This window comes from Ciconia boyciana, chromosome 2 (genome assembly GCF_034638445.1).
Source record: "Ciconia boyciana chromosome 2, ASM3463844v1, whole genome shotgun sequence".
Classification (NCBI taxonomy): Eukaryota; Metazoa; Chordata; class Aves; order Ciconiiformes; family Ciconiidae; genus Ciconia; species Ciconia boyciana.
The window spans coordinates 138651597-138664918 of NC_132935.1; the positions used below are offsets into that span (position 1 = coordinate 138651597).

At 38.6% G+C, this 13322-nt stretch overlaps 1 protein-coding gene across 1 annotated transcript in view; it reads right to left on the reverse strand.

Annotated features, from left to right (window-relative positions):
- The window catches only part of PHF14 (PHD finger protein 14), a 170195-nt gene extending 157428 nt beyond the window's left edge, over positions 1-12767 (reverse strand). The window contains 4 exon segments of the mRNA XM_072854214.1: positions 769-1418; positions 11851-11961; positions 12573-12644; positions 12647-12767. Of these exon segments, the coding sequence (XP_072710315.1) occupies positions 769-1418; positions 11851-11961; positions 12573-12644; positions 12647-12767 (954 nt within the window).
- Between the last annotated feature and the right edge of the window lie 555 nt (positions 12768-13322).

A 13322-nucleotide genomic window follows, 5' to 3' on the forward strand; every position in this document is an offset into this window, starting at 1 on the left:
TTGTTCAAGATTTTGCTGCTGCAGGACATGAAGTCAACCATCCTGACAACCTAATATCTTTATTTTTCCACAGGCACAACCCTTAGGCAACTGTAATTGTGCATAGAAAAAAAAGTTGCATTATTCAACACTTAACATATAATTTTCACATTCTGCAATTAGAAGATATTTAATATAATAGTTCCCAAATACTTTTTAGTACTGTAAGAAATTACTTCATTTGTGAGCATCATAAGCAAACCCAACATAAATTATCATGATTATCCTATTTGATTTTAAACCCAGTGTGCGTATTTCTTTACTTAGAGTTCTTCTATCAGTGAACTTAGTATTCAGACTTCGATGTTTGTCACAAAGAAGGGCTAGGATAAAGAATAACCTATCATTTAGCTATTTTATGAATATGTCACAGATGCTTTTAACTTTTAGAACATTAGAGATATGCAACATTTACACTAAAACAGAACTAAAAGTCTCGCTAATACATGTTGATTTGCATACTGGACCTCCTAGTTGCTTTAGAACTAATCCAACCCCCCCTAAAGCCAAGAGATGTCTCTCTATTGACTTTAGTGGCATTAGATTGGCTAAATGGTCCAAGCAAGGTTATTTAATATGCAGTGTCTATTTAGCACAATTTTGCTGCTTTGTTTATTCCTGTAAACACAATTCCAGCCAATCAGTTTAACTTTTCAAATTAACAGAATAGCTACTGGAGAGTAGTTTCCATTTGTCAACAGATATATTATAGAAAGTTGGTTGCACTACCTCATTACTCTTGCTTTGTGAAAGAGCCAGGCTATCATTTGTCAATTCCTCATCATCTGCATTATTCCTGTTAAGAACTTTACTCTTCTTCTTCTTGGATCCTCCATCACTAGCTGTGCTGCTATTATCTTCTTCATTACCTTCCTCATCATTGTCATCCTCATCACTTCCACTCCCATCATCTTCATCATCCTCATTATCTCCATCACTCCCCTCTTTTCGCAGTGCGTTTTTTCCTTTTTTTTTCTCAGCAGTAGGCCGCCAGTCATTGTCATCTTCACTGTCATAGTCATCCATATCATTTAGTTCTTCCATCGATACAAAATCCAGCAAAGGTCGGTTTCTGCGCAAATTCCATTTTTTTGGTTCATTTGTTTGCTCATCAGCCACAGCATCAGGTTCAGCTGCTTTCTCTTTCTCTTTCTTCTTTTTTGGCTTTTCTTCTTCATCATCTTGCTCTTTCTTTTCAGTTTTAATTACCTCTTTGTCTGCTGTTGGCACCTCTTCTTCAGTGGAGCTTTTTGGCTGTTGCTCTTCTACTTTCTCTTCTGCTGGTTCCTCCTCCAAGATATTTTCTTCTGATTCAGTACAGGAACCTTCACCACTGTCCTTTGATGCATCTTCACTCCCATGACCACTTCCTTCAGAATCTGTTGAGCATATGAAAATTTAAAAAAAGTTCCGACACAAATGTACCCCCAAAAATAAAATCTGTTGAAGCAAGTTGTTAAACAAAAGAATGATGCATGTTCCTCCCTCATAAGGTATTCCACCTATTTTTTCAGCTGGTGTCCAAATACTGCTATTTCGAGTGGTATGTTGAGAATCTGTTAAACATGAGTGCATTTTAAGATGGCAAAAAAAAGATGGCAGAATTTAGTAAATGAACGTTAAATGTTCCTTTGAACTGCAGCTCATATTAACAATAAGCAGTAGCACAGAATAATTTCCATATGAAGTCACATCTTAAAGAAAGAGCATTCCAGTTCTTAATTTCTGGAGGCGTTTTCTAAATCTTCACATTAAGATAGCTACCCAATCAAAGAGATTTAAAATTACAAAATTAAGAGTTTACGTAACAAGTACTAACAATAGTATGGATAATCCCTCACCTTCATTTTTAGTACAGGTTTGGTTTTGTACATTTGGGGGCTCTTTTAATTTCCAATGTTATTTCACTTATTAATCCCACATAAGCTATGCCTCATTCAGTGTTGCAGCTGCACAACAATGCATAAATTCTAACCTTATACCACTCATACGGTATTGTTCTGTGTGTAGTCAGTATTTCCATTAATTAACACAGGCCAATCTGTGCAATAAAAAGGAACAGAAGAGGATTTGTATTAAAAAAAAAATCACAAAAATAAGGCATCTGTACTATAAAGTACATGAAAAAACTATTGAAAAAGATGACAAGTGAACTTGTTACATTTTATAAACATCATCCACCTTGACTATCTCTCACCTTATATTCACCTACTACTTTCCATTTAAAATATTAGTTTTAATGAAGAAAAACTCAGAAAATATTTTTTTAAATTAACAAGAAAATATAAAGTTGTTTGATCCAATGCAGGGATTAATTAGGTAATGGCTACAGTTTTCAGTTTGCTCAGAGCCATCACCAAGTTCTTGATGTACTGTCACACAGATGTAAAGAAGAAACATGTTGATGCTTGCAAATTAAAAAAAAATCCCTAATCACTTTAGTTACCACACACAAAAAAACACCACTCAGTATCACCTTACACAGAGAATTTCTGTGCACATCCATCTCTGTACAAAGCCAAATAAAAAACAGTGGGGCCAGTGTGTTACACACTTCACGTGGCATTTATTTCCACCCTACAGAACACTGTCTATGACTAGCCAGTAACTCAGTTGTTACTTCGACATAACGGTCAGTTTTGTCTTTTTCTGTGTATACCTGTATGTGAAAGTATTTGATGAGGAGTTTATACAATTATCAACAAAAAAATCCATCAGCACTGCTACTACTGATTGGGATATTAAGGTTATCAGTCCCCTTACAAGCTAATAGAAAGTAAAAGTTTCCTGAAAACGTTCTAACCTTTAGAGAGCCAGAAAAAAAAAAAAAAAGAGAATGCAGTAACACAAGTTCTTGTACAGTCTTTTGAGAAAATAATAATTCAGTCACTTCCCTATGCCTACCAGCCTTAATGGTAGTAAGGGAAGTACAACATAATTAACTGAAGTTTTGAAATAGTAGAATACTCTTCAGGTATGCCTAGGAAATAAAAAACAGTTAACTAATATGCAATCTAAAAAAAGTATTTTTAAATTACAATAGCTTTGTTTGGATACATATTCATGGACCTGTTAGAGTGGGTTCAGAGAAGGGCCATGAAAATGGTCAGAGGGCTGAAACACCTCTCCTGCAAATAAAGGCTGAGAGATCTGGGGTTGTTCAACCTGGAGAAGAGAAGGCTCTGAGGAGACCTTCTTGCAGCCTTTCGATATATAAAGGGGGCTTATAAGAAAGAGAGACTTTTTACCAAGGTCTGTAGTGACAGGAAAAGGGGGACCGGTTTTAAACTGAAAGAGGGTAGGGCTTGGTTTGCACATAAGGAAGAAACTTTTTATGATGAAGGTGGTGAGACCCTGGAACAGGTTGCCCAGAGATGTGGATGCCCCATCACTGGAAGTGTTCAAGGTCAGGTTGGATGGGGCTTTGAGCAACCTGATCTAGTGAAAGACGTTCCTGCCCATGGCAGGGGGTTGGCCTACATGATCTTTAAAGGTCCCTTCCAACCCAAACCATTCTATGATATTTGCCAGCTCTCACAAACAATTTACAAGTAACTCCTAAAGCTAGATTCTCATACTAGACATTTATATTATAAATTAAATGCCATATGTACGTTTAAAAGCAAAATGTATTTTTCTATCTCATTTCAGAGGTTCTGAGTACCAATGTGCACTACTTGCCTTGCTGTAAATAAGGTAGCATAGGGTTTTGCCATGTTAAAATTAATTTAACTGTATTTTTAAGTTACCTTATATTATTTTCTTTTGTTTTACTTCCCCACCATAACTCCACGACAGTAATTTGTTTGGATGCTTTAATTGTGCTGTTCCGTTTCTAAATATGCTTAGACTTCTTGTGAATTTAAGCTTCCACTTCATTTTGGAGGGGAATCTTAGCCTGGGTATAGTTTGACCTTTAACAGCACTCTAAATACCAACAGTGATTCTTGTACATCAATACTACAGCACTGAGAATATTCTTTAGCTGCTTTATGCCATGCAAACAATATAAAGCAAAGAACAAATACACATTAGTTACATTCACTGCTCTCCTTCAAATTCTTTTTGCCTTATGCCTGCACATTATGCTTTGTATTCTCCTTTCTGCATGCATGTACACATCAGAGATACCTATAGTAAGGAATATCCCTCTTCTGTCTGAATGCATCCACTGTGATAGGTACTTTTCTAGAAAGAGCTATTCTGTGATAACAGCTATTTTTGCAGGTGTTCTTCTGTCAGATGCACTTTCAGTTAGGAAGAGGCTGTAGTATACAATTTTCTCCTTGAAAGAAATTCTTAAAGAATGGCTTTTTCAAATTGACAACCATATCATGTCATTGCCTTGGGAGAGAAGTCAAGCTACTCTCAGTGAAACATGGGGCCAGATACACCGTCAAATAGTGAAGAATACAGAGTTGCACTGAGAACAAATATGAGAGATAACAGTTGTGAGAAAAGCATCATTTATTTCTGTACACCTTGTACCTTTAGCTCTACTGAGCACAACAGCAGGTGGCAGTAAAATTCAAAGAGGGTAATTCTGAGGGGAATTCTCCAGGACAGAACATTATGCTCCAGAATTAACATAAGAAAAAGTGTAATAAACAGAAGTGACTACTAATCTCCACATCAGCTGTGGAGGCTTGTGTAATAAATACTATGCACAAGACTTCAGGGGAAAGCTAATGAAATCACTACAGCAGTTACAAAATTCCTCCCAGGGTTTTGCAGGACCATTTTACAACCAGCTTTAAACATGGTACCCCTTGATTATTTTTTTTTTTAACAATGGATTTTAAGAAAATCCATGTATACAGACAGTAAGTGCTACACTATGTAAGTACATGGCCACCCACTCACAGAAAACAGGCTGATTCTTCAATGCAGTATTTAACTTAACAAGAGCAACTCTTTGAAAAGCAGCTTTATTGCTTGTTTTTAAGTGAAGTCTGAAGGATAAGCTAGTTAAAGGAAATCACGGGCTTGATTTTGGGCTTGCCTCTTCCACTAACAAAGCCTAACCAGCTCCAGATAGCAGAAGAGAAGCATCTGCCATCAATTTGGGAAGTTTTTTTTTTTTTTTTTTTTTTGCACTGAGTCCTGTCTGGTTGAGTCTTACCCACGTGCTCAAAGGTACATACAAAGAATACAATCCAGGATCCTGGAATGCTGAAAAGGAGTGAAAAACCTGAAAAACTGAGCATGCAATACAGAAAACAACTACCATGTCTGAAGTTATTCCTACTAAATAATATTGTTCAATAATAATCTACAGGCATCATGTGAGAAGTCATCCAGCTCACAGTGTGCTTCACAATACCCTCTTTTCAAGGGTGGTAACAAAAAACAGGCTACAAGTGAGGTTAATTCTTTTGGAGGTTAAAGCCACTCAATCATCATCACCCTGTCTAGCTGTCCCTTGGCCTCTTTCTCCCAATCACAAGGCAGACAACAAATCTTTGACATGATGATGTGAAATTACCTGGGTATCTCTGCTAAAACACCATGTTACACACCATGTACAATCCCTCACCCAGGTTGCCTGCATCCTGGCAGACGGGGAAAGTGGAAAGCACTGCAAAAAGTGTTTGTCAACAACAGCCTCTGCCCATAAACATCCTTACAAGAACAGCTCCAGAGTCACAAAAACTCCTTTGCATATGTGCTATACCAGCATGTGTAAAAGCCACTGTACTTCCCGTACGTCTGATCTAGAAATTGCAAATAATTTGAAAGACTCCAAATTACCTTAAGTAAATGCTTAAACTAACTAGAAAGTTCTGATATTAATAACGAGATGTAAAAATAAGGCAGGAAAACCTAGAAAATATATGGAAAATATGAACTCTTAAATTGCCAAATGCAGAGCTGTATAACTCGTAAATTCCTGATCACATTTGTCTATTAGGCTAAACCCACAGAGGTTCATTATGCTAAGACCAATATAACTATACTGAAAGCAAGAATTGAAAAGGCTTAATACTTCACTTTCATCATAACTTCAAAAAAGAGAATCTAGCATCAGTTAGATATTCGCCACTGGCTTTCTATGCTATTTTGCTGAGTATGGTGATTAAACATTGGTAGACATTGGCAATTCAACATTGGTAATGCTAGCAGTTTAAAAAATGGAACTGTCCAAAGTAACGTAATTAATAATATACGAAACAAACCCGACATATATTAAGATGTTACTGCTCTAAGGAGAGAAATTCACTTCTCAAATTATGTTTTGCAAAAAAGTATCTAAACTCTGTATTAACTGCCGATGTAGACTGGGCAGAGCAGGAAACGAAACTGATCACTGATCCACGATTACACTTGTTTCAGAAGATAAGTACTTAGTTTAGTAGAAAAAGGGATGGAAGAGGAACATAAATGAAAGTTGTTTCGTAAGCAATTTCCTCATTTCTATACTAGCAGTAATTATATCACACAGCATTTCAGTAGATGTCTATTCAAGCGGTAAAAGCACTCAAAATTAAAGGTGGCCAACTCTGACTTGAGTCATTGGGAACTGGAACAAACCTTATTTACAATGTTGTAACACAGATGGAATTGGTTACCCTACCTCCTGAATTTGCTTGACATTTCCAAGTTTCCCTGTTCTTAATGTTATCAAACTTTACTTGTTTGGGATGAAGTATTGCATGCCCCATGACTTCCCTCAGCAAAGCTACAGTCCTAAATAATCCATAAAATTGGATTCCAGTCCAAATTATTGAATAGTGAGCTAGAATAGATATTTTTCCCAGAAACACCTAAGAGTTTCACATCTTGTACTAGGGAAATGACATCTGGGAGACAGTTGAACATCTGTCTGGGACATGCTAAGTCTAAGTCTTTGAGGCATTGTAACAAGTATATACTTGAAACATCCCATCCTCACTGAGCATGTCTAGACTCTCAGAGGTGGCCAGGCTGCAAATAAACCATCCCACCAAGCTGGAGTTAATAAAGCGCAGAAGAACCTTCTCCACGTGGCAGGAAATACACAAGAGATGGACACACACACAAAAAAGAGGAGATGCAAGAGAAAGTAAAGTAGGAGTAGTTAAATAGGAGACCATGAAAATTCTGTTCAAGACTGACTGAACAGGCAGAACAATGCTGAACTGATGAGCTAGGGTTCCATAATGGACAGACAGACTGGAAAGACAAGGCACAAAGAGTCACAGCAGGGGGAAAACAAAGAAAAATAATGTCACCCCATCACTAAATCCACCCTGCCCAGACGCTGGAATGAAAGCCTAGATTTGTTATGTTACTCCTCTGCTGTCAGTAAACATGCAGAAGAGCAGAAATCTCAGTGTTTCCAAAGAGAATTCAAGTTCAAAATGCTTGTCAGTCACTCCAAAGTGTTACTTCAAGTGGCAGACATCTGTATGGATAAAAGATCTCACTTGGGATGAAGATAACCCAAGAGAACATAATGCCCGTATTTACCATTTTCTCAATGGGAAAAAGCCCTTGGGAATTCCACTCTGAGGGACTACACATTACAGCTGCAAAGTCAAGCCTTGAAATGATTGCAAATTAAGATTGTGCAATGACATGACAATTTACTAATGATTAGCTAATCAATATTTTCTCTTACCTTCACTGTCACCCTACAACTTTTCTGTTGCACATCATTTAAGTTTATTCTCAAAAACAAACATATTAGTTTCTTCACCAATATCTCAGTAGTGTTTATCACTATAGTATTTTGGTGCTTCACAAACATTTCTTTATACTACAATATCCTGTACAGGAAAGCAAAAGTGGAATCTCCTTTGTGCTAAGAGGAAATAAATTACAGAAAGATAAAGATATTTGCAACTTTTTATTTCTAGAGCAGGTGACAGGTTTTTCAGAATACCTAATATATGCATTTATATAGATCATTACACGTTTTAAACAGAGCTCCTACTGACCTCAATTGCAATAATAGTACATAATATTTATGCAAGTCAGGCTCCATGCTCAACACCAAAATAACAAAAACATTTACAAATGTCTCTAAAAATTTGAGTCTAGGAGACTTGTAGCAGAAGTAGTGACAGAATCCAGTTCTTCAAGGCAGCATTCAGCTACGCTCTTCTTAGCTACACTGAGATAGAGAGCCAGTCTTTAAATTCACCCATCATTCTTGTTCAGGGACCACACTACAGTTCTCTGCATCATTTCAATTTCAGTATATGAGCTACCAAAACTGACCGACTTCACCGATGAGAGAGAAGAAAAGCGGTAAATCCTTGCTTTGGAATCCTGCTGGGAATTACTCTACAACTATACACTGATTTTGACATCAGTATATCTCCAGCTACTCTAATTAAATAAAAAAAAAAGAAAAAAACAACAAAAAACCCAAAGTATGCTCTAGTTAACTTAAAAGCAAAACTTCAAATAACTGATCTGTATTGTGAAACACATTATTAAAAAACTTCAGTTGAGTATATTACAGTACCATAATTTCAAGTCACATATTTGTACGCTCTGACTCCAAAGGGACAGTTTTTTGATTGATCCCACATTAAGATTACATATGACACTCTTACTTAAGGAACAAATTTTTCAAGTTGTTTATAAAAACCAGAAAAATACAGTACTTTAAAATATGGCATTACTACTTTCTATTACATAGAAACAGAGAAGCCATTAAAAAATTACTTCGTTCAATATTAACATGATGAAAAGCCCAAGGCCTGAAAACTATTTACATTAAGTAAATTTACAAGAATATAACAGTTCTAAAATCAGTTTCCGTAAAGAGACGTCAGAATGATGAGCTCTTTAAAGTGGAAATTGCCTGTTGGTGTGACCTAAATCCAAAAGAAAAGAAATTAACTACACTGTAAGTAAACACCGTATCTCCTATGGAGTTTTTTTGGTGGAAATAGAGGTTAGGTGATTAGAAATATTTTCTGTAATGAAAAAAATGTACCGAGGCATCAGGACTCTGAATACAAAAATTCAGAAATTCCAATTCCTTCCTAAAAGTACTTAATACCAACTTCTAAAATCCTTACTGCATCTCATATTCCCAGAAATCTGATAGAACAATGAACATGTGTAAAAGCTTAAATGTTCAGGGCTCAGTCCTCCTAGACTTGCACAGTATCGTCTACTAGCACATATCACTTAACAACCTAAAGCTCATACGTATCGATGCAACACAATCAACAGGGAGTAAACAGCTTCAGAATTATTTTATTTCAGTATTTAAATAGTCCTTTAACTTTCAAATTTGTTTTGTTTTTTTAAACACCTATATGTGCATTTGTGAATCAAGTAAACATACATTGCAGAGCTGCGGAATTACCATATTTATGGGATTTTTCTGAGTGCATGAGTAGAATTTATTTTTTCAATGTAGAAAGATTGTTTCTTCCTTCTGTCACATTTACTTCCCTTTGTAAGCAAACTACGCAATGAAATTCTGAATTCAAACAAATACTAAATACTGATTTGCAACAGGCTGCACATAGAGAAACCTCTGTGGTCACTGAAAGAAGAAAAAGAGTAACAGCTGTGACTGTAATGGAGAAATACACATTATGTTTTGAAGGCTGAATCCACAGTGAAAAAAAGGAAAATATGTTTTCTATCAGTAACAATCCAGAAATTGTCTAGTAGGGCTGACTGTATGTCTACACACACATTCTTTATAAATATATAAATTTGAAATTATCAATTTTATTTATATACACGTGTGTATAAAAACGTCCCTTTACTTAAGCTGTTCTTCCACCCGAATCTAAACAGAGTAGGTACAACCAAATTTAAGGCTATGTTATACCAGCTTAATTTTAAATCAGCATAGATGTTCTGTTTCAAATATCCTGCAACTATCCATTTAACTTGTATTACACATACGAAATGTTTCTCTTTTCCTTCAACTTAAGAGGTTGTATGTTTTATAGCTTTCTATTCCCCTACTTCTCCAAATCCTCACAACTTTCTCCTTTCACATTGAAAATCTTTTAATAAAGTGTAAAATGTCAAACTCTGCCGCTGTTTCAAAGTTTTTTCACTAACTTTTAAATTTTATTAAACAGAACATTAATTTCTACACGTTACAGATATAGGTTCTGAAATGTTAAAAAAAAGCTGTATGAGATATATGAACACAAAACAGTAATTAGAAAAACATTTTATAAGTAGAACTTGGGTTTTTCCTCATATGCTTGTTTCAATTCAGTGTTGTTTTTCTAAGGGAAAAAATCATCCAACTTCCTCAAAATGAAACTGAGATTGAAATACTCTCAGGGCTAGACACTGACACCCCCCCATGTGTACATACTATATCCTAAAAGTCAGAGGATGTCAGTTACAAATTAATCCTCTGCATTTAGATATAGTTGAGTGAGGAAGCTTTATTCATTATTTTTAATTAATTAATGACTGTCTTTTAATCAAATAATATATTGCTCTAGATTATGTGTCCATGTCCCATACTCCATTTCCAATTCTCCTTTTGCCTTAAAACCTGCCTACACTACTGTTCCAGAATAAGGAGATTTTTTGGGGGAACTAAAAATCATTTCCTTTTATAGCAAATTGTCTTTAACAAAAGGCAGTGCCCTTACTCAAAAGAAATGATAAAAAATCCCCAAAACAAGATTTAAAAAGTAAATGAAAAAAGCCCCCAAAAATCTTAGCATGAAATCGGTAAGATGACATCAGTTTTACTCTCTTAAGTCATCGCAGTCTGCTTCTACAAGATGAACCAAGGGAAATATGTCTAAGCTTGGGAAAAAAAAAAACAAAACAAAACAAGGACCACTGGGGCTTATCTTAAAACTGGCACTGGTGAAATGATCATTAAGCATTTTTAAGTTCACTAACAAGAAGAAACTTGCCAGATGTTAAAAAATAAGCCTTTAAATGGAGATGGGGAATATTTTTGCAAGATACATCCACATTAAAACATAGATCAGCGTCCCCAGTGCAGAAATAACAAAGTGATTTGACAAGCTGTCATAATGCTTCCTTTATATCTTATACATCCTGCATCTCTGCTTATTTCCCCGAGCATATGCCACAGAACATCCAGTGTGCAGTTTGTTCACAAACAGTTCCTGCCCCTTCTTTCCCTTCCCTCCAATATACTTGAATTTATTCATTTTATTTTGGCATCTTGTTTACTATCAGTTTCTGTGTATGTTCACTGCAGATACAGGAATCTGCACACATAGAAAAGACTGCAGAACAAAAATACTCTAAGGCAAGGACTTCCTTCTAGTATGAAATGCGTAGACCTTCCTGCATAGCCATCTGAATGGACACCTTAAGTATGTCTATTGTAAAAAACAATAAAAACCTGAACTGAACCTGCTTAAGGTTTTCACTCACGGAGTGGAATTAACCTTGAGAAATAGGCAAGTTCTTAAGTCCACAACAAACTATTATCCAGACTGATTCAAAACAAATGGCTTTAGAGCATTCTTATTTCAATACTAAATGCAGTGAATATTTCAAAAATTATCTCTACACTGAAAAAAATAAAAAGCAATAGATATAGCTAAGGTAGTCAGCGCAGAAGCTACTCAAATGCTTCTACCAAAACTTGTTTCATAATCATGAGTTTTCTGTTGAGAAAAAATTAATTGCAACTGAAGTATTGTACGGATGTTTTGTTTAATCAGCTGTTTCTTATCTGCAGCATAAGAATTTCCAGTTATCCAATCGAGTCACTGAACTTCAAGTGGCTCCAAGTCCCAACAGTTCACTAATACCATTCTGTCTCCCATATGATATTAAATGAGCAACCATAAAACAAAAATGAAGTAATTCTGAACCGAGGAGATGAGGAAGCATATTTACCTGAAGCATCTCCAACTTTAAAATCACTGTCATCAGAGCTATCATAATCTAAAGCTTCCAGCAGCGAAGCTGCCAAAGGCTTCACTTGTCTCCTCTTCGAACTGCGGTCCACTGCAGAAAAAAAAACATAGTATTGTTACTAGGTGGCATAATGAGAATTCAGCATGGTTAAAGACATTTAAATTAGAAGGAAAGGCAGAATGGCCGTGACAGGCAGGAGCAGTCTCCGCCACGCCGCCCGAAGAGCAGCCGGCAGATGCAGACGGTACCGGGGACCCGGAGACACTCATTCCCACAGGTGAGGGAGGGGAGCGGCGGCACGCACACCGGGAAGGGTTTACCCACCGCTAACCAGCCAGGAGCTGCCTGCCCAGCGGAGCAGTGGTGCTCCCTTCAGGCGCCGGGAAACAACACGGCACCGTACCGGCCGCGGCTGGCGGGCTGCCCGCAGCCCCGGGCACCGGCAGGAGCCCCGGGGGAAGCTGGGCGGTCATTGGGGCCGCCTGAGACCCCCGGAGCCAGCAGCACCTCCAGACGTAGCGCCTTGACGTGATCCATCAGCGCCAGCGACGAGAGGCACGGGGAAAGGGCAGCCGGGGCCGCGGGGCGCCTGAGAGACGGCGATGCGCGCGCCCGCCCAGGGGGAAGGGGCGGGGGCACTCCGCGGGCACCCAGGCATCTCCCCGGGACAAGGGCGCGAAGAGCCGCTGAGGATCACTTACTAAAGCCTGCGCAGGTGAGCGGCGGGCGGGCAGGGGCCCTCGGGTGCAGCCGCCGCGGAGCCGCCGAGCCCCGGGCCCCTTCCCCAGACAATGGGCACGGCGGCGACCCGGATGCAGACCCGCGCCCGCCCGCCCGCGGCGGCCCGTCCCGCTGCTGCGCCTGCGCACCTGTCCGCCGCCGGCCCCTCGGCGCATGCGCGGTCCGACCGCGCCTGCGCGGCGCGAGGTGAAGGCAAGGCGGGGGCAGTGCCCGTCCGCTGCCCGGCGCTTCCCGCCTTTGCCGGGGTGGTGGTGGGGTCGAGGGCAGGGAGCGTCCCGGGCAGCGCTGGGGTCTCCCGTGGGGAGAGACACGAGTGATCCCAGGGGTCAGGAGCATTTAACGCAAACTCTCAGTGCAGAGCCATTCATTCTCAGGGGGGTGCCTGTTCAGCATCTCATTTATTAGGAAAAACAGCTCTAGAAACAGTCTGGCGCTTCCTCTGTTCCCCCGTGTGGAAACGAAGCATTATAAAACTGCTTTTATTTAACCCCTTTTCTAAGAGCTGAGTTCCTTGTCAACTTCACGTTGCATTGTCAAGCTTACTCTTGCACTCTTGACAAATAGCAAGCCATTGCCTTCAGAAAAAAAAAGAAAAAAAAAACCAAAACCAAGGGATTTTTGTTTGACTACATCACATGAATCCAGGAGCTAAGCACAAAACCTAATGGTGAGAGATGGATAGCAAAGGAGAGCAACGCAGGGCCCTTGCC